General features: G+C 37.0%; 2 protein-coding genes, 1 non-coding gene and 1 pseudogene across 3 annotated transcripts; 2 read left to right on the top strand and 2 right to left on the bottom strand.

The window, feature by feature from the left end:
* The first annotated feature begins 494 nt into the window (after positions 1-494).
* On the top strand, positions 495-9012 carry LOC149814159 (uncharacterized; annotated as a pseudogene).
* LOC149814160 (U6 spliceosomal RNA) lies at positions 6585-6685 on the bottom strand. The gene has a single exon (XR_016428143.1). It is a non-coding gene; the product is annotated as a U6 spliceosomal RNA (small nuclear RNA).
* Positions 9013-12928: 3916 nt separating the features above from the next.
* LOC149814158 (protein trichome birefringence-like 8) lies at positions 12929-16001 on the top strand. Its single transcript, XM_089989534.1, has 4 exons — positions 12929-13368; positions 14525-14914; positions 15173-15331; positions 15411-16001. Exons 1-4 carry the CDS (start codon positions 12944-12946, stop codon positions 15736-15738), a joined length of 1302 nt encoding a protein of 433 aa, XP_089845660.1. The 5' UTR covers positions 12929-12943; the 3' UTR covers positions 15739-16001.
* Positions 16002-16091: 90 nt separating this feature from the next.
* LOC149814157 (Holliday junction resolvase MOC1, chloroplastic-like) lies at positions 16092-22925 on the bottom strand. Its single transcript, XM_089989890.1, has 6 exons — positions 22512-22925; positions 21733-21838; positions 18171-18223; positions 17448-17579; positions 16459-16531; positions 16092-16273 (listed from the first exon to the last, which is right to left on the bottom strand). Exons 1-6 carry the CDS (start codon positions 22923-22925, stop codon positions 16206-16208), a joined length of 846 nt encoding a protein of 281 aa, XP_089846016.1. The 3' UTR covers positions 16092-16205.
* Positions 22926-27786: the final 4861 nt, after the last annotated feature.

The following is a 27786-nucleotide window of genomic DNA, read 5'->3' as shown; positions in this document are numbered from 1 at the left end:
TTCTTGCAAGTTTTTGAAAAACGAGAAATTGCCGATAAAAACTTTTGTCACTGTGCTTGTCACTTCCACTCACTTTCTCTTCGCTTATTATATTTTTTATATTTGAAAATAAATATATATTTTTTTTTTATATTTGTGTTCATGTCATTTTTAGCTGCTTTCACTGGGGCTTCAAAATTTTTATATGTATTTCCCTTTCAAATTTTCATACCCTTGCATAATCGCTTTACACCCGTATCCTGCTTCCTGGTTCATATTACTTTTTACTTGCTTTCTCGTTTCTGATTCATGCATAGCTTCTTATATGCATTTTCTTTGTTGGTAACTACCGTCTGACTTAAAATCCAACCGGATAATAACCATATCTCTATTAGGTTGCATACCATATTCGGGTTCCAGTTTGGTACCAACTTATCCATCCAAATACCAATATCTTACATCCGACAAGATCGGGTCAAAGTTCGACCCGTTTATATACCCGAGGCTCCAGTCCCATGCCCACAGATACTGAAAATCCCAAATTCGTGATTCCAATTACCAATAGGAAATTTGCAAAATCAAGGTAAAATTTAGATTTTTAGAGGCAGCCAAACAGTTCTTAAAAACATCTGTTTGCAGGGAAAAAGACCTATTTCATATCCAACTTTTTTCCCGTTAAATACGTGAAAAACAACTAACGTGAAATTAAATCGTTAAATACCCACGCACCTAAAACAGCCGTTCAGAACTGGGATCTCTCCTTTCTATGATCCTCTGAATCAGCATCTTCCCCGGAGGACCACATAAGAAAGGAGAAGAGATGCTGGGCGATGGTGAGGAAGACGATACCGTCTGTTTAGACGAGTCGTTCTTCATCAACAGCGAGCAAAAACGCTACAAACCCCCTTTTGTTTTTCTTGTGTTTTTTGGTGATCTAAGGGCTTGACTATGGTCTAATTTCCTTATTTTTCTTCCCCTCTCTTTGTTGGTAGCTACCGATTGACTTCTTTCAAATATGGAGACCAAGTTCTTGAGCTTCTCTGCCTGCAATCCGCTTCGAGTATGGCTTTTAACCCATAATTCTTACCGAAAATGTGATTTTTTTGTTTGTTGGTGTTCCGAAGAACAACAAACTAGCAGACGTTTCAATGTACCCATGAAGCCTAAATGATATGTTTGGGAACATGGCATTTGTAAATACTAAGATTTGCTACATCCAAGTTTTGGAATATGATAAACATGTTCTGCAAACTGTAGTTACCGGAAGCTTCTTGCTAAATGGGGAAGCGGGAAACTCTTCTTTTTCTCCGAAAGGAGGGGAAGCTTTGGGAAACCCATATTTCGAAATATGAGAATCTCGATTCCCTTTAGTAAGAATCCCGCTTCCTCTTCATTTCAAAAATCGATTCCCTTGCGCTTTCTTAACGTTTTGCTCTTGCTTCTTGTCACTTTAACTTGCTTCCTTCTCACTTCCTATATTTTTCATATTAGAAAAAAAAAATTGTAACAAGCTTACTTGTTGGTTTTATGTCATTTTATATTTGTGTTTAAGTCACTTATTATTTGTTTTTACCCGTGCTTCGTATTGTTTTCTACGTGTTCTTTTCATTTTTTATGCACTTGCATAATCCCATCATAACTGCTTCACTCTTCCGGCTTCATACTATTTTTCAACACTCGCTTCCCCGCTTCCCCTTCACACATTGCTTCTCGTATCCATTTTGTGTCCTGGTAACTATGCTGCAAACCAATGTGAAAATTTTAGATGGTGATCTTTCAGGGTGATCTTGTGCTTATTTCTTATTGTTCCTTTCATGGGTAGCAAGGGGTACGCTGTAATTGTGTTTGATTTTTTATTTTTGTTTTGTAGCTGACTATGACCTTACTGGACAGTTGGTATGGCCTGGTGCTGAGCTCTTGAATAGTTACCTCTCAAACGATAAGCAGATACTCCATGGACGCTCTATTATTGAATTGGGTTCTGGTGTTGGTAATACATTGAGCTTAAGTTTTAGATTTATGTACTTTTGTTCTTTTTCATAGTTCTTTTCGTTTGGTCCAGTGTTTTGAAGGTCTATCGTTATGTCATAGGCAGTACTCCGTGATTAAGATGATAAACACAAACAAGAAGCTCGCATACAGAATCTCAAAGTATTTCATTAATATGTGAATAATATGGTTACAAACGTTTTTATTTTGAATATTCCATTTAATGTGAAGCACCAATTTTTGTGGATTTCTTGCAAAATAATACAAGGTTGAGGTTTTGATGCACAGCCCAAATATTGTCTCACCATCCTATTCATTGCATCATTCTTTATACCTATCGATATTCTTATAAAACAAGCTATTCTACGGCCAAAATTTTGTAAAAGAGCTTATTGTAACTGTTGAAGATTGGCCTAAGACTGGCCTTTTCATTTTCTATGTGCTTATGTGAAAATTACATATTGAATCAACCTAGTTAGAATTTCATAATGGTAAGGTTTGCTTTTTCAATGAAGTTTATCACATCAGTTTCATTCATCAATGCTGATTTTCAATTATGTAGGGGTTCTTACTTATATGTGATTTCCATGTGCATCTATTGTTTTCAAGTTTTTAGAGTCTGTGAATATATGCAGCTCAAGCTAATTGAATATAAAAGTGAAAAAAAATGCATTTGCTTTGTCGAAATGCATTTTTCTATTTATTGTAGAAAAGTAGGATACTCTTTCCTAACTAGTATTATAATTATGCCTGGTTACAGAGTTCACAAATTTGGTTGGTTTTAGATTCACTCAATGGACAACTGCTGCTTCTGCACAAGATCTATGAGAGTAACATACCAATAGAAAAACATTCGCATGCGCTCACACACACACACACACACACACACACACAAGAGAGAGAGCGAGAGAGATGCTACCATTTCCATCTAGTTGTCCAGAAACCATTTTCAAGATAACCGTAATAGTAAATAGGGTTTCCATCCGCTATGAGGGAACCATATGTCAGTACCAAAGTACAAGTGCGCATTCGTTAAAATCCATCATGCTTAACAACTAGTGTATATTGGAGTATAAAATTCATCTATTTTTTCTTTCTTTTGCTGCCTTCTTTGATTGAGCTTTTCAACTCGTTTAAACCTTAATTTTTCATTGCTTTCTTTCAGGTGTTACAGGATTACTTTGTAGCCGATTTTGTCATGAAATTGTGTTGACTGACCACAATGATGAAGTTCTTAAGGCAGGGATTATATAACAAAAAAATTAACTTTAGTTTTCTTAGGCCTCAATTCCTTTTGTGTTTACTGTTTGGCTTAACCCGGATTATCCAGCTTCATGTTTAGATAAATGGAATGATCTTGAACTATTTAGAAAAATTAAATAGTGTAAGCTTCACACTGGACATCTATAGAATCCAATTTCACCTGTCACCACTTTGGTTCAAGGTGCAAATTCCTGGATTTTGTTATTATACTATCGGATAGTCAAGTGTAGGTGAGTACACCCTAAAATTTAAAGTCAATAGAAGACTTGTTTGCTATTCATAGATCTTTTCTATGTATGATTTTAATCATAGTCACTGATAAGCCGATATTTTGAAAATATGGTGATATTATCGGTATTTCAAGGGCAGCCAATATTTTCTCAAGAATTTCAAAATATCACCATAAACGAAAATATCGCTATATTTTCCCGAGATTTTCTTGAGATTTTCAAAAACACCCTTTTAAACATATTTTAAGTATCTTTTCTTGTTTTTTTTTATATTTTAAAAACTTTACTAATTGTTTCTTTATATTTTTTTGCAAGAAAAATAATAGAAAACCTATTATTTTCTTATCTTTCTTATCACTATATATATGCGGAAGGTGATGTTAATAATATTGTCCTTCATCTAAAGAAGGCTATCTATGGTCTCAAGTGGGCATCACGTGCCTGATTTGAAACATTTAGTGAAGCCATTTGCTCTATTGGGTTTGTTCAAAGTCTGTGGTTATTCTTTTTTTGTCCATAAGGATGGTAATGAATTCACTACAGTTTCAGTATATGTAGATGTTATTGTCATTACATGGAGCAATAGGCAAAGAATTAAGACTCTCAAAGGCATTCTTGATAAAAAGTTTCACATGAGGGATCTTGGCAGGTTATATTATTTACTTAGAGTCAAAGTGGATCATCAAAAAGATTTCTTAGTCCTTAAACAAAGAAAGTATGTCATTGATCTCTTCCAGCGTAATGGTATGACATATTGCAAACTTGTCAAAACACCTCTCCCTCAGAACATACAGTTACGTTTGGAATGAGAAGGAGATGAATTATTAAGAGAGCCAAAAAAATACTGCAGTATCGTTGGGGCGTTACAATATATTACTTTTACAAAACCATGTCTTGTTTGTGTTGTTAATCAAGTGTTGCAATTTATGCATGTGCCACATGTGAGTCATATGGAAGTTGTCAAGCATGTTCTTAGGTATATTAAAGGAACTATTATTGATGGTTTAATATAGAAGAGAGTCGCTCGTTGTCATGGCTTATTTGGATGTCGGTAGGGCAGTAGATCCGGTTTCTAGAAGGTTTATTACTGGTTCTGGTGTGTTTCTTGGGACAAATCTGATATTTTGGTCTAGTAGGAAGCAAAGGACAGTTGCTTGGTCGAGTATGAAAGTAGAATATAGAGCAACGGCATCCGTGACATCAGAAATTCTATGGATAAGGCACATGTTAGTGTCATTGCATCAACGTATTGGGATATCCTTACTCTTTTATGACAACAAAAGTGCAGTTGCAATAGCTAACAATCCTGTGCATCATGGGGAAAATAAAACACATGGAAATAAATGTTTGCACAAAATATATATATATATATATATATATATAATAAATAAATAAATAAATAAATATTTTAAATACATCTGCAAGTGTGTCAAAATTATCAAATGTACATTCATTTACACATGATAAGATAAATTTGCAGGTTACGGTAAACCTCCCTTACTGTGCTTGATGGTTATAATAAAGGGGGGTAACTTGTGCAATTGTGCTGGTTATGATAAATCTCTCTTACCATGCTTGTTGGTTATAGTAAATGAGGATTACCTATGTTGGTTATGGTAAACTTCTCTTATTATGCTTGTTGATTACGAGAAAAGAAGGTAACATGTGTTGGTTATAGTAAGCCTCTCTTACCATGCTTGTTGGTTACGGTAAATGAGGGTAAAGCATCACTTACCATGCTTACTGGTTATAATAAATGAGGATAACATGTGCTGGTTATAGTAAACTTTTTTTACCACTCTTGCTGGTTACGATAAAATAGGGTAACTTGTGTTGGTTACGATAAACCTCTCTTACCACCTTTGTTGGTTATGGTAAAATATAGTAACTGATGTTGGTTGCAATAAATCAATCAGGTACCACCCTAACTTCCAAGCATCCACCCCTTACGTGGTTGGTACCTATAAAATAGGAAGGCAAGAAGCATGGGGTGGTTACAAGTACATATAGCATTTATTCAACAAAAATAATATCTATGATGGATTAACTTGCATCATGGGATGCTAAACTTAAGGGAGCAATTCTATAAAAGGGAGAAGCTACTTAAGTTCAAGGAGGAAAAAAAAGGAGGAGAGAAAGAAATGAGATAAAGAAAAAGAAAAAGCAAGTTGCCAAAGTGATAGTGTATTCAAGAGAGATCAAGAAGACATGAGGATCCAATCAACTCTCAAACCCTCATGTTCTTCTTCCTTTATCCTTCTCTTTTCTTCTTCTTCTCACTTGTAGTCTAAGCTCTAAGAATCAAAGGCTAATGTAAAGGTGAAGAGATCTCGAAATAAAGTTCAAAGTTTTTGTATCTCAATTTGAGTATTAAAAAAATCAACGCTCCAATATCCAAGCAATTTGTTCATGAAAATGTTGAGACTAGGTAGGTCGTCTTCGTTCAAGGGATGAATCAAGTTGTTGATCTTTTTATAAAACTTTTATCGATTGCCCGACATTAATATCTTAAAAGCAAACTGTCCATGGTGGCTAGCCAAGTCCCGTTTGAGGGAGAGTGGTAAGAATAGACGTGTGTAACAAGGGTATTTTTGTCTAGATTTTATATAACACATGTTTGTGCTTGTTTGCATTTAAAGGGGTATTTATGCAATTCAACATAAAACCCACACATGTATAAATACATACTAGGGACGTCCCAAGGAATCTATCTTTGGTGTCTCCTTTGGCTGCATCTTCTTTCTTCCTCTGTAGCTTCTCCTTCTCTATATTGTGCAAGATTCGAGAGGCAAGTTTGAAATTTAATATCTTACATGTGATCTATTTTATTCTAAGATTGTGCCACCTTGGAGATTTGTTGTTGTTCCCTACTTAACATATTTTGAGGTTCATACTTTTTTTTTACGGAGAAACTGCCCCAGGATCAGAGACCTAGTCACGTTGGCTCTACCTACCATACTTACGGTTGTTGTCCTTGCAGCGTAAAGCTATGTGGGCTTACTCTTTGCCCCCACGAAGTCTCCACGCTTTGGCTTGCAAAGGGGTAATGCCTGTGGGTTTTAAACTTAAACCGCTTGCCTAGCGGCCTAGGCCCCATCCCACTATGCCAAATCCCCTTGGGGCAAAAATTTGAACCATTTCTCGAATTATGTGTCATTCTCGTGCAGAGGCCATGCTAATCTTCTATGTGTCATTCCAATTTTATCGGATGTCTTCGAAGAGATTTGAGGTTCATACTTTATAGCACCATCATTTTTATAGTGTTAATAAAAATATTTATTTTTGTAGGCATGAAATAAGAGAAAAAATTTAAGAGCATTGTCCTTTGTTAAGTACTGATTAAAATTAAAATTGGTTTTTCCATGAGGACATTAGGCATGATTAACATCAACCTGTACTTTGTTTTCTAGTGTCCATGCTTAATTTTTGTGAGCGCTATAATTCATCTGGCTTATTTTCTTCATGTAGCACCCAAACCGAATGACTATAGAATTACATTGATACTTCCATTACACATATTACGGGCAACATAGGAGGCATCTCTATTTTCCCCTGAGGGAACTTTAGAATTACCACTGCTTAGCTTTCAATTCACCTCCGACCATCAAATGAAATGTGAATACCATCCTCCTCTCTTTGAAACAAGGGGTGTTTCCGGTTATATCCGTGCTTCAAACAATTTTGTGTTCTCCATATTACCATACCTCTAGAGACAATAGTTTTATATGAGGAACCATTGAACTCAATCACTTGTTGTCGTTACTCTTCAGTTTTCTGTTGAGGTCTATCCCGTAGAGATACTCAAATTGGATCAGCGATCTATTTTTAGGTTTTGTCAGAAACCTCATTGGTTAAAATGCTACTAACCAATTTATAAATGCACAATTTTCTATCTTTAGATGAAGACATTTTAAACTTTATTTTAAGTTACTTAATGGTGTTCCTCTTTCGGTATTGAAGAAAAACATAGAGTTGTATTCTTCATGAACTGTGTGTAGTGGAGGTGAGAGAAATTTAACTTTTAAAATTCAATATTTTCATCTCAAACATTAAATGAAGTTGAAACCTGCATGAGGTTAATTTCTATGAATTCCAACCTCCTTTACTTGAGGTGGTTTCTCTCGTGTTAATTTAAGGTTAATTTCTACAGTGAACTATAAAACTTCATGCATGGAAAAAAGAGTGAAATGTTATTCCATAGTCACCTATATCAGTCTGGGCAATTTCTCGCCAAGGGTTTTTCTCGGAGATATTTTGAAAAATTGGTTTTTCTCAAGAAAATCTTGTGGAAATCTCAAAAATTAAAAATATAAATAATAATAAGAAAGATAAGAAAATAATAAGTTTTTTTTTATTTTCTTGCAAAAATACAAAATAAACAAAAAATAGAAAAAGTGAGTTTAAATTTAGAAAAATAGAAGTTTAAAAAAATATTGCAAAAAACATCATGATAATATCACAATATTTTCATTTTGGAATATCATGATAGTTTGCCAATATTATCGACCTACCTTGGAATGGCAATAATATCACCATATTTTTGCAATATCGGTGACTATGGATTATTTTGCCCTCTCAATGTAGAATAACAGATGGCCTTAGTGCATTTTTGTTATGCATGGGTGCATTGCTCTTTCATGCATATTCCCTGGGTAAAAGCATCTTCAAGGTGTATAGTTTGATAGCCTATGCATATAAACCAAACCTTTTTTAATTCTGATGGTGCCTCGTCTACGTTTAAGAATTAAGATTATTTATGGACTGACTGAGCAACTTCAATTCATGGTTCATTGATTATTCAAGTACATAGCTGGTGTCTATGCTGGTCTAGGTTCATCTGTTTTGACTTTCCATTGGCTGCAGATTTGGTTGCTGCGAAACTAGAATGGAGCAATGAGGATCAATTAAGAAAATATTAGAGAGGCATCCAGGGGGATTTGATCTAATTCTTGGATCTGACATTTATATCCTATCATATTTTTCTTGCTTCTTTGTGGTTTAAGTTACTAACAAGCGTGTCTCAGTTTTCTTTTCCTTAATAAGAACATAAGCTTCCAGCATTCGAGCATTCCTTTACTTTTTGACACAGGCAGCTGCTCCTATTCAAGGAAGGGGGATGCAAATTCTTGCTGGCATACATCTCCCGTGCCAAGATGTAATGGATGAACAAAAATCCATTAAGAATTATTTACTTTCAATTTGCTCCTGCTATGTTTATTTTAGTGACCTTGTCATGTAGGACTGAATTACTAGTCATGCTTCTCTTTGATGGCCAATTTGGAACAACTTTGCATTTTGGTATCTGAAAGTCATCCATAATTTGAGCGAATATTACAGATGCATAATGATAGATCAGAGTTTTGGGGGATGCATTGTTCAATGCTAATTATGTTTTTTCTTTTTTTTCCAATTCTTGGACAGCCTAGATGAAATGGTGATCAAGGAGGCCATTCAGCATGGCCTGCAAGCGAGTGAAGTACATGGGACAAGATCGAAAATAGGAAACCATGAAGGCGTAATTTTTGAGTTCACCATTCAAAGACCTCTATAGCAAGACAGCAGACCCTTGTTTTTAACGTTTTTCTAATTACTTTCTCTCCCCTTCATCGCCACCACACAATTGTATGCTTGTTTGAATTCTAGTTTTCTTGCAATGGAAGATGCTTCACTAGTATCTTTGTATCCATTTGTTCAATTGTCTTGAAGTGCCTTTCATCCACTTTTGCTAGCTATAAAGATAATATCCAGGAAGGCATACATAGTTTGTTGTGATATTGCTGCTAAAACACCAGAAAATTCCATCTTTTTTTATTCATTATACCAACTTGGACTTTATTCACAGGGTGGTTGATTCTTCTTCTGGAAAAGGATAATGTAGTCACAGGTTCACAATCTGGAGCATCAAACCTTTTCTTTTTCCAAAGCCAATCTTTTGGTTCCATTAGTTATCTTTGAATTAAGAAGGTCTCCTGTGTCTACATAAAGTTGTTTCTCGGGAAAATTTTAGATCTGCACCTTAGTTATCACCTTTTACTTGATTCGAACAGCCATACGGCGTATCACAAAGATACAGCGCTTGACACGAGTTGGCAAATTTTTTGGAAAATAGGGTGTGGATACCATTTTTATTTTTAAACAGTAAAAAATTATAAATTTGGTATTTTAATTATAAAAATACATGTTCATTAAAATATTCAAAAATTATGAAAATATATTAAAATAATGCACGAATGTGGCAGGTCGTGTCTGTTATCTGATTCGTGTGCCCATGGACACAGACCCTAGCGGTATGTCCTTGTGACAGCTCATAGCTTTTGCATAGTTATTCATGTTGAAAAGGGAAGCGCAAACCGAATGCAACCACTTTTCAAACGGAGGCAATGACAACAAAGTACCTAAAAGAAGAACACTTCTATGTCTTGCACATAACACATAAAATAACTCCTTCCACCCAACTCCAAAATAAAACTCTTATCATCCAAGGGATACCACAAAAATATATATATACTTTGATTCACAAGAGCAAGAGATAATAAAGAAAATAAATAACACAATAAGAGAGAGGCACACACCAATTTTAACGTGGAAAACTCTCTCAAAATGAGAGGTAAAAACCATGGGGTTGAGAGCAACTCAACAACAACTCTACTATATGATATAAAGAATGGCTACAAAAGGGCATACACAATGCCTACCCACAAATCACCACAATAGAGAAGCATCAAAGCAAATAAAGAGGTAAAAGTGGAAGAATATCACCTAATCAATAGTGATGACCTTCTCACAACAAAAGCCCTCTTTCTTTTGCCCTAATTTTTACAAAACAAGAAGGGAATAAAAGAAGATGAAGAACACCAACCAAAGCTTTTCTTCTTACTTTCTCCTTCTCTCCTACTCTCTTTCTCACAATCTTGTGGAAGCCCCACACAAAACAAAAAAAGAAGAAACCCTCTTTCTTCTCTCTCTTTCTCTCTTTTCTTCAAAGAGCCAAAAAAACTCAAAGAGACTCTCTGAGCCAAAAAGCCATCGTGCCCTATTTTACCTTTTTCTTTCTTTTTTCACTTTTTCAATTTTAGTCCATTTTTTCTTACTATTTTCCTCCTTTTTCAAGCCTTTTAAAAAATGTACGGTGAAGTGTCTCTTCACCTTCCTTGGACCGGGTCCTCCACATGGAGGGAACCCAAATCCAACAATTCAACACCACATTGGTTTTTTTATTTTCTGATAGACATGATAGGAGATAATGACTGACTCCTGTGGGATTGAACCCAAAACCCATAAGGTGACCCAACCATTCAGCTCTTTCATTCAATCCCTTTCCAGCATCATTAACCAAGTTATCCTCTCTCCAAAAAAAAGATTAATCAAGTTATCAGAAATAAGGCTTTCTTTCTTTTTTGCTATGCTCCCCCCTCCCACCACTGCACATTGGCAGGTCTACAGTTGGTAAAACTCTTGAAATCCTCACTAGCCATCGGAGAGTATACCCAACTTTGACCTTATGACCAGACACTCCTTGTGAATCCCAAAACTTGTTTAAACCCTTGAGATTCACTGTCTACCGGAGACTATACCCAACTTCGACCTTATGACAAGAGACACCACATTTGAATTTTGAACCCGGCAGGAGGAGTTTCAAGCTTCTGGCGGGGGACACATAAAGATCATTAGCAGATAGGGCAGCCTCCAAAGGTTATTAAAGATAACTTGTCCACAACCAACGGGTATATGGATAACAGCTCTCCTTGTCTGGCAGAAGCAGTTAGTACAAGTCACCTTGTGTTGGGACGTTGCAAGTTCGAATCCCAATGGTACATGGTTGTATAACTGGTAGGGGTCAGGCTAATCAGCAGTGACATCCCTTCAGCTTCGTGACGTTCAAAGCCACCCCTACCAAATAAGGAGAGCCCTTCTGAGCTCTAAGGTCATTTTACACCAAATTAATATACAAAAAGAAGATTGTTTTACCTATTACTGCTACCTTCGGTTTTAAGTTTTCATATGAATAAATATATTCGGCTTGTTTGGTAGGAGCTGTCAATGCACGTCACCATGTGTTGGGACGTTTCAAGTTCAAAACCCAATGGTATGATGTGTAACTGGTGGGGTCTGCCTAACCCCAGCTTGCCTTTAAAAAAAAAAAAAAACTCTACCATTTAGTGGCCATTTTACCCCCAACTTGATCTACAAAAGAAGATTGTTTTGCCTATTACTATTACCTTCATTTTTGTGTTTTGATATGAATAAGTTTACCATTTCGTCATGTATATGATTCCATCTAAGATTGTATCCATGTTCTCCAATTGTTTTTTATTCATTAAAAATAAAAGACAAATATCCTTCAAGCAAGGGTAAGAAGGTCTTTTCCTCTAACAGCAACAAGATCTAAATCGAGTTAGCACGTTTAGGATATGCATTTTCAATAAAACTTAAAAAGCAACCAAAAAAAGGAAAAACTTCTTTTTCAAGAATGTCGGCGAAAAAACTCATTTGAGGAAACTTTTAAAACACAAAAAGAAACTCATATTGAAAGCTCTAATATGGATCCAATTTACCTGGGTATCATATTCAAATCGCATTGGATCTTGAATTCAGAGCCCATGGTTTCTATCCCCTAATTTGATTCCATAAGCCAAGTTTGGGCTCGCTTGACCTCATTTTGCATTCATTGCGAACTATTCAGCAGCTAAAAGTAACTTTGCTGCCGTTGCAGATTTGTAGGTGATATGAACCGTCCCATCCCCAAAAAAGTCTGATGGTCCATAATTATTTCTTTCTTTTTTTGAATTTTATAACCCCAAAAAACTGCACCCAGCACGAAGACCTGATCTCAGCCAGACATACCTACGGTCATCGTGCCAACAGCGTAAAACTTCAAGGCTAAGACCCCTGACCCCAGGGATAATTATTTCTTTCTTTGAAGTTCCACACTAACTTCATCTCTTTAGGTACCCACTTATCCAGATAAGTTGGGAAATTACATTGTTAAGACTTGATACTGACCTAGATCAGGTCCAATAGAACCCAGGATTGGGTTCAATGCAGACCCAAATTTCTATGCGTAAGATAAATTTAAAATGGGGAGTTCCACCAAGCCTGGCTCTTGCTAACCGAACCCTAACACAGATCTGGCCTTGCCCATGCCAGATCTAGTTGACGAACCTATTTGTGAAGTATCATGCAATTCTCCAACTTATCCTACATTTTCTAGATAGGTCGGTGCATCCAAATAACCATTAAATTGAGGCTCTAGCTGTAGGTCCGAAGTTTTTTGCTTTGCAAGTCTGGTTAGTGGGGCCCATATATGAGCAGGAGGCACATGTAATTGGCTCTTAATGAAACCAACAACCCTAAAATTAGACAGTCAATCAACGGATTTAACGGCTTACCATAGGAACCACTCATTGTTAACACCCTCTCTCTCTCTCAAACCACTACTCTTGCCGACATGACTCTTCCTCTCTCTTTGTGATGTCTATCAGATGGGAGCTTTGTTTTCAAGGACATGCTTATGTCTTACAAATGCATTTCACAGGAACTCCTTGTACAACTTGCAGTTCTTTAAAAGAGACTCAATTTTCTCTCACTTCCTGCTCGTCTCCATCTCCATCTTCTTAGCCATCTTGTCCGGCCTTGTCTTCCTCGACACGTTCGGTGTCTTCCAGATACAACCACTCCTTCATCTCGGATACCTCTCTTTCAGTTCAACCCCAAAACATGGATCAGTCATCAAGGAAGCTTGTGATTACTCTAATGGTAGATGGGTCTATGACAAAGACCACCCGAGGTTCGGTTATAAGGAGGATTGCCCGTTTCTTGATCCCGGATTCAGGTGCCAACAAAATGGCAGGACAGACATGGAATATCAAAAGTGGAGATGGCAGCCTTTTGGATGCGACCTCCCAAAGTAGGAAGCTTAATCTGCATTGGTTTGATTTCTAATTTCTTTTATATTTTAGTTTCAGTTTGATTGCTTGAACCGAATCCAAAAATGTACACCTCCATGATAGGCATGGTCTGGACTGGGTTAATTCATCTTGCTAGTTGCCAGCAAACCAGCAGGCCAATGCTCAAGACTCTCATGGGCCGTCTTTTGAGGTTCATCCTGCATAAACTTAACTCTGAGGAACAAGAGGACTTGGAACAGTTAAAGTCCATAGAGTATCGAGTTGCCCAGATCAATGCTACCATCTCTCCACATCCTGTTCAAGGGAAAGTGTGTTCTTGAACATGTTTGAAAGCTCATTACCAACTTGGGCAACTTGGCCTACTTGTGGCCAACCCATGTCTGAAGCCACATCTGATTCACTAGCTTGAGGCTAGAGCAACCCTTGAAGCCCAATAACCAACCTAGACAGTCCAACCAAGTTGCAGCTAACTCATGTCTTGAGCCCCACTGGCTTCGGGTAACTTGCAGGAAAGGTGGTCGAAGACTCATATCAGAGACTCGTATCAGACCCACCTGGGTCCTATCCCATGCTCTCCTAGACTCGGGCAATCCAACCAAATCATCCAAGTTCTCCTGTGCTCCCTTTTTCTCGCTCTTGGTTCACATCCAAGTATTCTCAAGTCATCAATCTCTTTCAAACTTTGATTAGATCTCAGTTCTAAGTTAGGGCCATATGCTGAGCTTGTAATAGGACTACACGAGACTAGCAGGTTGAATGGCTCACATGCGCAACTACCAATGGCTAATCCATTCAAGATTCAGCCGATCCAGGCCAAGTGCAGTGCCACAGATGGTGCATGCATAATCAACAAGAGTCCAAGCATTACCACATTGTTCATATGAGTCTCAGTTTTCAAATCTTTTGATACAAACATGGACTCAGAATGACTTGCCCAGCTTCCAAAGTCAATCCCTAGCCTAATCAGTTTGACTTTTGAGTCCTGCAGCTCAGAGATCAAGCTCATGCGTGTCTGATTTCCCTCAAAGTCTCAGTCTTCAAACTAATGTTCGCTTAGATAACCACAAAGCTCTGGACAGATCATACAGGGATTCTTTTTTCTTCTCTCCTGCTGTTGAATTTGCCTTGCTTATTTTGCTGTGGTTTACATTACAGATTTGATGCCAGAGATATGCTAGAGAGAAGCAGAAATGGCCGATTGGTATTTGTTGGTGATTCCATTGGGAGAAACCACTGGGAGTCCTTGATCTGTATGCTTGCACAAACTGTCTCAAACAAGTCAGCCATATATGAAATGAATGGAAATCCTATAAGTAAACACAAGGGCTATCTGGCCATCAAATTTGAAGAATTCAATTGCACCATAGAGTACTACAGAGACCCTTTTCTGGTTACCTTAGACCGCCCTCCAAAAAATTCTTCAGCCAAAATTCAGAAGGCTGTTCGAGTTGATAAAATTCACTGGTTTTCCAAAAAATGGATAAATTCAGATGTTCTAGTTTTTAATACTGGCCATTGGTGGACTCCTGACAAGACAATGAATCTGTAAGTACAGGCCTCTGAATAAAAAACGCAATTGAAAGTGCTTCATTGGATAGCATCTGGACAATTTAAGCTATTGTTCAAATGGCTGGAAGGACCCAAACGATCATTAACTAAGCTGCAGTTTTTAAAATTCATGGTCCAGAATCCAGATGATATCCTAGAACACATTGGGTGAATGCCCCCAGGTCATTGATCACCTCAAGAACTTATATCTGAATCTTTTTCAAGTTACTCAGCTGTTTTTTTACTGTGCACCAGAGGCATTTATTTTCAGGAAGGAGGAGTAATCAACATGACAATGGATACAGTGTCCGCATTCGAGAAGTCATTAAAGACTTGGAAAAAATGGGTTGTTCAGGAAGTAAACTTACGAACGAGCCACATCTTCTTCCGGAGCTATTCATCAGTTCATTTCAAGTAAGGACAATAGTTATCATAATTTCAACATTCATACTCATGGGGACAGGATAATTTATCAATTGAATAAAATTTGCAGAGGGGCATGGAATGAAGGAGGGACTTGTAGCTCAAATAGAGAACCTGAAACAAATTTGACAGAACTTGAAGAAGAACCATGGCAGAATCAGATAATTCATGATACAATCAAGCAGATGAAGCATCCAAACAAAAATGTTATATTTCTCAACATAACTTACTTGACAGAGTTCAGGAAAGATGGCCACCCTTCAATTCACCGTGAACCAGGCACGCCTGAACCAATAATCGAAGATTGCAGCCACTGGTGCTTACCTGGAGTGCCGGATACATGGAATGAAATCCTCTATGCCCAACTAATCTCTAGAGGCTACAGAATTAGAAGATAAAATGTCAAAGAAAGAATGAATTTGTCAAAGATGTCCTGCTACTCCCAAAGACGATGTCCATACTGCCATATGGTAAATCAAATGTGTATATTTTTGCCTTTTTTCGAATGTAGTGATTACAGCATGGCCAACTGGTTTCATGGCCCCATGACAAAGAAACGTCGTGGGCTAGGGCCATCAAGAGTTAAACATTGAAAAATAGACAGTGGGAACCCAAGACCAAAAGGATTGAGAACATCGACTTTGGTGTGAGACTGATAGGAGAATTAGTTAGAGAAGCCGTCAATACCATCACATGTCATTCAGGCAATAAAGAACTTAACCAATGTGGAAGATTGAACTAGATCACAAAATTTTCCTCAAAATTAAAACTTAGCACTTATGATAAGTAAGGATGGATGTCATAAAATAAAATGAATAGGGCAGCTTCCAGAACAAAGTTTTGGTTCTAATAAGTTATGTTGCAGCTACTGTGTTTCTTGTACTCTTTTCAGACCTTTCCCATAGGCAGCAATTAATAAAGCCTCTGCTCGACCTGCAGAAATTGGAGATAGTACAACTTAACAACATGGAAGAGAAGCACAGAGAAGGAGAGAATATATTGGAGTTGAAAAATGAATTCTATTCTGAAATTAGAATCCACATCCTTACATTTGGATCAACAATAGTTACATGGCATGTCTAAACGAGACAAGAACCAAACACAAGAGTGAAACTGACCATGGTCCATTTTTCTCTTGAACATGGAACCCAGTGAAGGAAATAGCTCACACGCTGCCTTCCTGCTGTCATCCTGTCAAATACTTGCATATTTAAATTGCTGAAACACAATCTTAACTTGAGTTGTCTATCTATCCAATTAATGTAACTTTTGCACAAAGCCCAGGAACCGTGCATCTTATTACATTGTTACAGAAATGTGGAACAATATAACAATTGACAACTTCAGTATCATACAACACTTGTACATACTTAGAAGCTGGCATTGTATGTGAAAAACAATCAAGAGTGTCAAATGCAAGGACTAGATTTCTGCAATTTTATCATTCCGGTTCATTGTAACTTGTGCTGTTATGCACTTGCTACATATAGCCCTCAATTCCACAACCCTATCTAACATTCTTACATTTCTTATTTGTAATACCAGCAGCTACCAGGTAGTTCTTGTAAGTTTTGGGAGTATCATTGACCCATGCAAGACAGCCAATTGTTTCACGGGAAGGAAAAGCAACATCATCCCTTGCAAATTAGTTTGTAAATGACTTGAAGTCTAGCATTACAAAACAGAAAAGTATACATAACTAGTAAAAGAAAAGGTAAAACTTTACTCCTGGCCCTATCTTTAACAATAAATTTGTGTTCTTAGTAATGATTTGAAAGTTGTGTGATCATTCTATCAGTAGATAAATCTAATGATGGTTGATAACACATAAAAAAAGTTAACAACGTTAATGATACTTCAGATCTAGTTCAATATGTTTTTGTGGGTCCCACCATGAAACAGATCCCTAATATCTGAGATCCATAACCAAATGTTTCCATCAAACCGTCTTCATGGCAATGTACCTGTATATGCTCAATTACAAACCTCAAGAAAGGTCTGCTGGTTCAGACACTTGACGTCATAGTGAGAAAGTTGTGCTAGACCTCCTTTCATGTACTAATACTGCTTAAGACCACATCATCCAAAAAGTAAATAATAGACTAACCTTACTTGAGGAACTTCCTGCAAGTTCAAAATGTGTCTTCCAAAGGATAGATGACACAGGAACAACTGAGAATCCAGAGGAAACTAATATACCAATCCACAGTCCATATCCAAACCCTCCACTCCACCAGCCCTATTAAATAGCAGAACAAGCTGTGGTTATTTTTATCATGCCATTTCCAAAGCAGTAAAAAGAAATCAAAGCCATAGTAACTGAAGCTGACATTTATCTGTGTTCATACTGTGTGTGCACGGGAGAGAGAGAGAGAGAGAGAGAGAGAGAGAGAGAGAGAGAGAGAGAGAGGGAGGGTGGCAGTGGTGGTTGTGTTACTTGATGATAATGATGATGTTGGTGGTGATGTGGTGTTAGTGATCATTATATTTGACACTGAAAATGTTAATGGTGGTCTTGATGTAATGTAATGAGTGACAAGGGGGTGATGACTATGATGGAGATGATGACGATGACAGTGATGATAATTTAATGACTGAAGAAAATTTAAGGTGACTGTGATGATGATAATGAGTTATCAACATGGCAATAATAATGATAAATGTGATTCTCTTGATGATGAAGGCATTTGATGAATATGATGATAGTATTAATAATGACGGATGATTATCTATGATGGTATTGAGGTAATGATCACAAGAGAGTTTACTAAAGGAAATATGATTTAGGTCCATGAAAAGATAATACCATCACACATTATGTCAGAAATACCTGTTTGCCATCTTTTGGAAAAGGTGTTGATTGCTCGATATATGCAGTCGTTCCTGAAACATTATTATTTCAAGTAACTAAATTAAGGATTAACATCTCTAAATAATGTCCACATCTTTATGATGCATCCAGAACCATTAAAGTTAAATAAATTGAAATAACACAAGACCACACTTTCTAACTGAAAGCAGATATATTTTGATAGTAACACACACGAACATGCACGCACGCCTTCACGTGCGTGCACCGTGCATGCGCACACACACACAAGCGAAAGATAAGTGATTCATATTCTTTTTTTCAAGTCATGAGTGATTCATATTCTATACAATCATGACTCTGAGAAGTGTGGGAACTGCACTTCTGATTATGCTAGATGTATCATTTTTGGGACAAAAGTTTTATCTTATTTTCCAATAAGATGCAGCAAGTTACATTTGTTAGAACATTATCTCAGTGGGTATGGCAACGGAACTTGAACCAGGTATGCTAGGAGGCACACATTAGACGTGATATCTTTAAAGTGATAGTTGCCCCACTTAGGACCACATCCTTGGTGCAATAGGTATTCGCGCAACCTTACTCCCAGGATATAACTGAGCTTTCGCCTACTCAAGAAGGTTGGTCCATGGCCTGCACTGGGTGAGACCGAGTAACTTGACATGGACCACCTTGAATAGCTTATTCACTAGGTTAGGTAAACCCTAGGCTTAACATAGGCTTAGACCCTAGGCTAGGCCTAGATCCTAGGCTCAACTTAGACAGAGTCTTCACTAAGTCAAGGTCTGAACCCACTAGAGAGAGGGACAGGAAAAGCACTAGGAAGAGAGAGAGAGAGAGAGAGAGCAGGCTCGTATGAGCTAGGGAGCACAAGGAGCTCGTGGAAAAGAGAGAGAGTGAGATGAAAGAAGAGAGGAGAGCTTGTGAGTAATGAGAAGAATGGGAGAGAACTAAGGTATATATAGGCCCCAGCCCCACCAGGCTCATAAAAGAAGCCAAACGGCTTGCAATGAATGGCCCTTAATGGCCAAAAAACTAGCAATAAAGGCCCCAACAACTAGGAGAAGGGTGGTTATAGGCTAGGCTAAGTCAAAAGATGAAAAGGGCAGTCAAAAGGTCAAAGATGACCCTACCACCGTCAAATCTATTTAGAAAACGGGGTAAGTCAAAGGTCAACCGTCTGGAATAAAGAGTAAGGATTTAGTAACATTGGAGCAATAAAAGAGTCATGCAGGAACGTTGGACTAGGTCAAAAAAGGCTTCCGCAGCTTGGGTTGATTGGGTCTTATGTCCAAAACGATTGGTTAAGGCTCTTAAACCAAATCCAAGTCCAAGGTTCAAAGTTCAAAGTTCAAAATTCAATTGATATGACCTTAATGGGCCTGGTCCATAAATGCATCTCTACATTATATAAAGCATGTGAAGTTGTCTTAACTCTTCAACGCGGGGCTAAACTTTTAAAGGGTTTAATAAAACTCACTAACTTAGGTAAAATGTAGGAAAAGAATGAACAAAACCAAGGTTTAATTGAATAGTTTTGAGACAAAAGCCCAACAATCCCCCACGTGTTTGCAAACTTAAGAAAGCTTTATATGGCTTGAAACAGGCACCCAAAGCTTGGTACCAATAGCTAAGTAATGCTCTTTTAGCCATGGGATTTGTTAACTCCCATACTGACACGTCTTTATTTACTCTGCATAAAGGGACTTTAACCGCTTATCTTTTAGTCTATATAGATGATATTTTGGTGATTGGTAATTCAAAATCTTTTATTGACTCCCTGGTGTTCAAATTGGGTCAATCGTTTGCTATTAATGATTTGGGCGACTTGCATTTCTTTTTGGGAATTGAAGCTATCCCTATTCTTCAAGGATTGTTACTGTCTCAACGCAAATACATTGTGGATCTACTGAGTCGTGCAGAAATGAGTGGTGCAAAGCCTATTCAGACTCCTTTATCACCTGCCATTACTTTATCGAATAGTTTTGAAATAGCTTTTCATAATCACACATTATATTAAAGTATTGTTGGTGATCTTCAGTACTTGACTCTTTCCTAGCCAGATATATCCTATGTTGTTAACAAGGTTTGTCAGTTCATGGCTAGGCCCGCCATAGATTACTGGTCAGCAATGAGACGTATCCTCATCAAGCATACAATTGAATTTGGTCTTCTTATTAGACCCAGTCAGAATATGTCTCTCTTTGCCTTTTCTAAAGCAGATTGGGCTGGTTGTCAAGATGACAGAAAATCCAAAGGCGGTTATGCAATATATCTTGGATCCAATTTATTGTCCTGGAGTTCCAAGAAGAAGCCCACAATTACCAAGTCCAGCACAGAAGTTGAGTATCGTGCAGTTTCTAATGTTGCAGCTGAGCTCATCTGCATTCAGTGCAGTTTCTAATGTTGCAGCTGAGCTCATCTGCATTCAGTTTCTTTTAAAAGAATCAGAGATCTTGTATCTTTTACACTGATTTTGTGGTATGATAATGTGAGTGCAACTTATATGGCCTCACATCCAGTCTTGCATCAACCTAGCAAACATGTTGAAATTGATGTTCACTTTATTTGAGATCACATCCACAAAGGGCAGCATATTGTTATATTGTATTCCCTCTGAGGAGCAAGTTGCTGACATCTTGACCAAACCTCTTCAAATCATTTTTGTGAGTTATGTTTCAAACTCAACATCTGTCCCAGCCGGTTGTGTTTAAGGGGGATGTTAAAGTATTTATGTCAGGCTGTTCTGGATCAGATCCAAAATCCCGATCCACTTCAGTATCTGCTCCAGCTGCATTATTAATTAAGGAAGAATCCTCTCAGGATAATCCCTCCAAAGTTTCACTCAGTTATGCATCTAATAATGAGAAGAGTCCTAGTCCTGCCCTGTTCAAGACTCTGGATAATAGAGGACATGTGTCAGCTAATCAAGCTCATTCCCAGGAGATCTCTCCAGAAGGGACATCTCATAGAAGATCAAAATCTAATCACCTTGATTACAGAATGAGTTATAATATGACTCTTAACAGTCCTTATCTGTTAGAGAGAGGGGGATGTCCCCCACCAATGTAATTATTGTTATAAGTAGTGGAACCTCCCATACACAGGTGATTGATTATTATGTGTGAGAGAGTATTCATGGACGTATGTGCTCATTCACCGAACCACATTTAAAATCATGTCTACTTTCTTTCTATACTCTGTGTGATTGTGATTGTGATTGTGATTGTGATTGTGATTGTGTGGAGTAGATCCCTGCTCTTTCATACACTATATAAAGCATGTGAAGTTCCCTCAACTCTTCAATGTGATACTAGACTTTTGAAGGGTTTAATAAAACTCACCAACTCAGGTAAATGTAGGAAAAGAATGGACAAAACTAAGGTTTAATTGAATAGTTTTGTGACAATTTACTAGTAAAAGAACAAAGACCGGACAGGCAAATCGTATTGAGATATTCAAATGTATCAATCACAAAACTGCAAATCTAAAACCAACATAAATACAACTTCACGACCACGTAGTAATTCAGTTGAAAAATGGCCCAGAGGGAGTATCATACCAGCTGGTACATTGATGCTACGAAGTAACAGAACAATGGACTTCGCATCAAGGCGCTTCCGCAGTCTCTTGCCAACCAACACTTGCAAGTGGGGACTATCAAAAACCTACCAACATGAAGAGCCTCACCCTTATGAATCTTACCATAAAAATGCAGAGAAAAGAAAGCCAAACAAGTAAGTTGGCGGGAAAAGAAAAAGGAGAATATCAGCTCTTCACATAAAAACAAGCATATTGGCACCTCAACAAATTAAACTCCAACTTTCCACATTATTAACCCGTTAAAATGCATGAAGTTAAAAATGGTAATTTATATTATATATTTCAACGGAATATCACAAACGCTAACTATTAACCCGTTAAAAAGTTCCCGACTGTTAACCCGTTAAAAATTACAAACATTATAAAGACTCTTAGTTATATTATATATAAAGTGTCATTATCCGTTATTTTAACGTAAACATGAAAAATTGAATTTCACTGCTCTTTAGCCGTTTGGAATGGCATTTTCGTCATTTTGAGGGGCAATCTTGCCAACCTGGAAAAATGAAGCGTAGATCCAACTCTGGACTACAGAATCACAAAATGACCAAAACCTCCCTATTCGCAACAAATTGACCAAAATGCCCCTGTCTCCCCCAAACCAGCAAGATACCGCAACGAATGCAAGAAAAACCCGCCATTGCCATTCAAATTTTTATTAAATGACGAAAAGGCCCCTGAAAAACTTCCTGGAGAAGAAACACCTTTTCCAAAACTACACCCAGAAAAAAAAATTACCTGCGCAGAGCACTCCGCCCCATCGCCCTTGATGATCGCCAGAGCACCCGAGACGTCAGGATCGACGCCGATCGCCCAATCAAGACGGCCGCCACTCCTCACCGTCTCCTCGTTGTAAACGATCGGAGATTCTTCGCCGTCGTCCTCGCTGGGATCGCCCGCTGGAGAAGCGAGCGAAGCTAGCCAGTTATCGCGAAAACGCCGGTCAGGAACGACCGGAATCTCGTCGGACTCCTTCTTCCTGCAACTTCTCCTCCCGCCCGCCACCAATTCCGCGGAGAACCCAACCAACCCTCCGCCACCTTTCGGGGCACACCCAGAAACCCTTCGCAGTCTACAAGAGGATAAGGTGGTGGTGGCGCTAAGGGTTGCCCTAGATAAGTAGGTGGGAAGGGTAGGCGAGATGGCGGCCATCTGCTGAAGGGTTGCCGTAGAAGGTGCGGCCCGATTAAGGGCTTGTGGTAGAGGGTAGAGGAAACCCTAACTTTGGGAGGGTTTTTTAGGGTCTCTGAACCATTCTGCATTGTTTTCTAGGGTTTCTGCATCATCCTCCATTGCTGTTGCTCGATGGGGGATCTGCCTCACTCTCTGATGAAGCGTGAGAGTTGGCGGGAAGGAGGATCATATCTCGACTTTTGTTTGGCAAAATGTGGAATGAAATTTTGCGTGACAAATAAAATCATTTAGAAAACCAGTCCTGAGATAAATTTGCTAACACGTAACGGTACCTTTTTTTTTCCCTTTTCAAGTGTCGATGCCCTGTTTTCGTCGATGCCTCAAAAGTCAAAACACAAACACAAGTTGTACAGGACAGACAGCGATGGATTGAGTTTTGGATTTTTCGTGGTCATCCGGTAATTGCTGTTTAAAATGCCCGGGGAATATTGGCTACCCTCGAATGCACCATACCCTCTATTAGAAAATACCCCTTCCCTCACATTTTCTTGATTTGTTTGTGAATCAAGCCTTACATATATGATGCGGGCATCGGTTGTCAGACGAGCAGTTGATGTTCGACTCCGGCAGGTGCTATCCTCTTGCACAAAGCCGAAGCCGTAGGGGGTGCGCCATAGCCATAGGTTTACAAGAGATCAAGTAGGGTCGAAAGACAAATTTGTCCTAAAAAGTTCATTAATCTAGTTTATTTTTTCACAATAAGTTCAAAAAATGTGATAAATTCATAATCGGAAGTGCTAAAGTTTCACAATAAAAACCATCTTTTTGCTTTAAAAAAATTATAGAAAAATTGAGACCAACCTTTTGTCTTTAATTTAAAAAATGCGCCTCACTTTTTTTTTTAAATCGCATATATGGGTCATACTTTTCCTGAAAACAGTCACATAAGGACTTCAGGTCAACGTCTATCATCTTGAAAAATGTGATTCCTTTTTGTTTTCTTATATTGTCTTTTGAAAATTAAAAAATACTTATTCATCCTTATCAAAAGCAAAAAATAAACAAATTAAACTCATAATGATGAGGCTATTATTGTAATTTGACTTATGATTTAACGTAATAATAAATGCAACTCCTTGTTTAGCAATTTTTAAGAACAAGTGGAATATTTAAAATTTCAGCAATGCGAGGGTCATTTTTTAAATTAGGGGCAAAAGGTTGACAACTAAATGGAAATTTCCCAAAAAATTATCATGCTTTTAGCAATAAATTCAAAGTACCACAAATGTTTCCCACTGTAAGAGGAGAATTGTTTGTGAAATCAGCAAGATTTATTTAAAGTTTAGGAATAAATTACATGATATTTTGGTAAAAATTGTAAGCAAACTTACATGATATTTTGGTAAAAATTGTATCATATACATATTTTTTCCATACGCATTTTTTTTATCATATACACATTTATATCAGAAAAATCTAAGGCAAAAATGTTTGTTTTAGCTTTCATGAATATAATTTTTTATTCATTTTCTTATATTTAAAAACTGTTAAGCATGTTCATTTTGCCAACATTTCCCCCAGAACCACAAGAAAAAATGAATTTTTTGAAAATCTCTTCAGGATTTCATTGTTTTAAAATGTTGTCTTCAATACTCCAGCCAATTATATGAAGCGCACTAAGAAAAGTAAGCAGTTGAACATGATAACCAAAAAATTGGCATGTATTTTGCAAATATCTCATAAGCTTTTTTAAAATAATTAACTACAAAAAAAATACCAATTCTCATTTACCTTTAAAAATAATGCAATATAAGTTTGTTGGATACTTGCTGGTAGTAACAAGCCATTCTTATAAGCCGGCACAATTCAGCTCAGTAATGTATTTGTTAGGGCTTATTTGATTCCTCGTCCAAGATTGGACATAAAACGTTTGTTTCGACTGTATAAAAAGTTGTGCTCCTTGTGTCTAAGGTTTGTTTTACGTTGTGTGCGGATAACATGTTCACACACGGATAATGGGTTGGATAATTTCGTTTTGGATTGTATAACTTGATCGATTTGTCCAACTATATGAGTGTTTTAACATGTTTATTATGGATTTTATATCTGAATATGGATCTTTGGATCTAAAAACTAAAAAATGTTTAAAATTTAAGTAATTTGAGAAAAAATAAGAATTAATATTTTTTATATATAACATTATTTAATCAATGACATGTTACACCTAATTATGAAAGTTCATCATAAAATATCAAACCCTAAAATGGAATTAACTATAACAATCAAATTGTCAAGCAATATTAAATCATAAAACCTTAAAATGCAAGAAAATAAATCATAAATAAACCAAAAACCCTAAACTATAAAAAAAATTTATAAAATTAAATTAAAAAACCTTAATTCAAACCCCAATCAAAGAAAATAAAATAAAACAACCTTAATCAAATACAAGAATGACCCTAATCAAATTAACTATAAAAAATCTTAATTTAAAAAATATGATTCAAAGCCTTAATCATAGAAAATAAAATAAAAACTCTAATCAAATAAAAGAAAACCCTATCAAATTAACTATAAAAAGCCTTAACTTTAAAATTTTGATTCAAAACCCTAATAAATAAAAATTTGATTTAAAACCCTAATCAATAAAAAAATTGATTTAAAATCTCAATCAATGAAAATCAAAATAAAAAACCAAATCAATAGAAATAAAAGAAAAGACTATAATTAATGAAAATACCTAAAAATGCCCTAAGAAAAAGAAGAACGAACGAATGAAGAATGAAAAAGAAGAAGAACGAAGAACGAAAAAGGGAAAAGATAGAGATAGAGGAACGACGAACGAAGAAGAGAGGAAAGAACAACAAAGAAGGAGAAGAAGCCTCACGAGCAGCCTCACCACCGTCATCGGTGATCCCTTACGATGCCTCACTCCTCGCTGCCTGGCTACAAGAGAGAGGAGAATGAATGAGTGGGGGGACCCCTCTCCCTCCACTTAAAAAAAAAAAAATCCCCACATCCTTGTTCTAGCCGTAGCAGTGGGGGTGAAACAAAAATTATTGAGAATTAAGGATGCGATGAACATGTTTCGTTCGTCCACCGCATCCATTGTTTGTTTGTCGTGGCCTCCCACACAATGCGCAAAAAAGAGCTATCAAATAAGCCCTTAAGGAGAACAATTGTTCAACTAATCATGAACTTATTAAGTCAAATAATTTAATCTTGAACAAGGGTAATTTAGCTTAGCTTGGCGCAAAAATATGAAAGATGTATTTGTTTATGTTGGGACGTTGCTAGTTCACCTTGTAGTTGGGACGTTGCTAGTTCAAACCCCAAATGGCATGGTTGTACGTACAATTGGTAGGGGTATGCCTAAACCCAGCTTTCTCTGTTGAAAAAAAAAAGAGAAAGGCCAATATGCATGACTTTCAAGCGGGTCGATGAATGACCACGATGCAAGGACGCTTCAGGTAAAGCCAAAGCATAATGAAACTAGTCGACAAGTTATATATAAAAGTATGTAAACTATTTAGTTGTTATCATTCTTATAATTCATATATTATAATTTGTCAATTTTTTATTAAGAAAAAGATTTAGACAAGATTGGGTGTTCGGTTCTTCTAATCTCTCCCTATATATATATATATATATATATATATATATATATATATATATATATATATATATATATATATATATATACAACAACAACAACTATGCCTTCATCCCAAAACAATTGGGGTTGGCGATATGAACCAAAAAAGAAAATCATTCTGGGTCTTCCACATGAATCCTTCTCCTCCAATCATTTCTATCCAATGCCATGTCCTCGGAGAGGTTCAAAGCATTCATATCATTTTCTATCATCTCCATCCAAGTCTTCTTAGGCCTACCCCGACCTTTTTTAACTAATATATTTTCCCATTTCTCCATCCTTCTAACTGGAGCATCATTAGGCCTTCGCCGAATATGTCCAAACCACCGTAAACGATTCTCTCTCATCTTATTTTCAATGGATGCAACGCCTACCTTCTTATGTATCTCCTCGTTTCGAATCTTATCTTTTATTGTATTACCACACATCCATCTAAGCATATGCATCTCAGCTACACTCATTTTTTGAATATGATGTCTCTTGGCAGCCCAACATTCTGTACCGTATAGTAAAGTGGGTCTAATTGTCGTCCTATAAAACTTTTCCTTCAATCGCAATGGCATTCTATGATCGCACAACACTTCAGTTGCACTTTTCCATTTCATTCACCCAACCTTTATCCTATGATTTACATCTCCATTAATTTCTCCATACTTTTGAATGATAGATCTCAAATATTTGAAACAGTCATCCATTGATATTTCTTGCTCACCAAGCTTCACTACACTCCCATCATTACTTCGTTGCTTACTAAACCGGCATTCCATATATTCTATCTTACTCTTACTCAACATAAAACCTCTTGCTTCCAATGTATGTCTTCATAATTCTAACTTAGCATTAACCCCAGCTCTAGACTCATCAATCAAAACAATATCAGCAGCAAACAACATACACCATGACACATTTTCTTAAATTGATCTCGTAAGCTCATCCATCACTATAGCAAATAGGAAAGGGCTTAATGCAGATCCTTGATGTAACCCAACCGTTATAGGAAAATTGGTTGTCACCCCTCCACAAGTACGGACATTGGTTAGTATTCCTTTGTACATATCTTTAATTATACTAATGTACTTGAGAGAAACACCTTTCTTCATCATTGTCCACCAGAGAACATCCCTAGGTACTTTATCGTATGCCTTCTCCAAATCAATAAAAACCATATGCAAATCTTTATTTCTCTCTCTATATCTCTCAATAAGTTGTCTAAGAAGATGTATA

This window comes from Nuphar pumila, chromosome 15 (genome assembly GCF_984573655.1).
Source record: "Nuphar pumila chromosome 15, dmNupPumi1.hap1.1, whole genome shotgun sequence".
Taxonomy (NCBI): Eukaryota; Viridiplantae; Streptophyta; class Magnoliopsida; order Nymphaeales; family Nymphaeaceae; genus Nuphar; species Nuphar pumila.
Note: the sequence above shows the minus strand (reverse complement) of the source record. Positions and strands in the feature narration are given on the sequence as shown.

Bases quoted from the DNA above. Each gene is read 5' to 3' on its own strand.
- LOC149814158 (XM_089989534.1), top strand. From the start codon at position 12,944: ATGGGAGCTTTGTTTTCAAGGACATGCTTATGTCTTACAAATGCATTT. The intron at 13,369-14,524 runs GTAGGAAGCTTA...TTTACATTACAG, and splicing joins TTTGGATGCGACCTCCCAAA to ATTTGATGCCAGAGATATGC. The intron at 14,915-15,172 runs GTAAGTACAGGC...ACTGTGCACCAG, and splicing joins CCTGACAAGACAATGAATCT to AGGCATTTATTTTCAGGAAG.
- LOC149814157 (XM_089989890.1), bottom strand. From the start codon at position 22,925: ATGGCCGCCATCTCGCCTACCCTTCCCACCTACTTATCTAGGGCAACC. The intron at 17,580-18,170 runs GTATTTCTGACA...GCTATTTAATAG, and splicing joins TTCCAAAAGATGGCAAACAG to GGCTGGTGGAGTGGAGGGTT. The intron at 16,532-17,447 runs GTTAGTCTATTA...AGTATTTGACAG, and splicing joins CAGGAAGTTCCTCAAGTAAG to GATGACAGCAGGAAGGCAGC.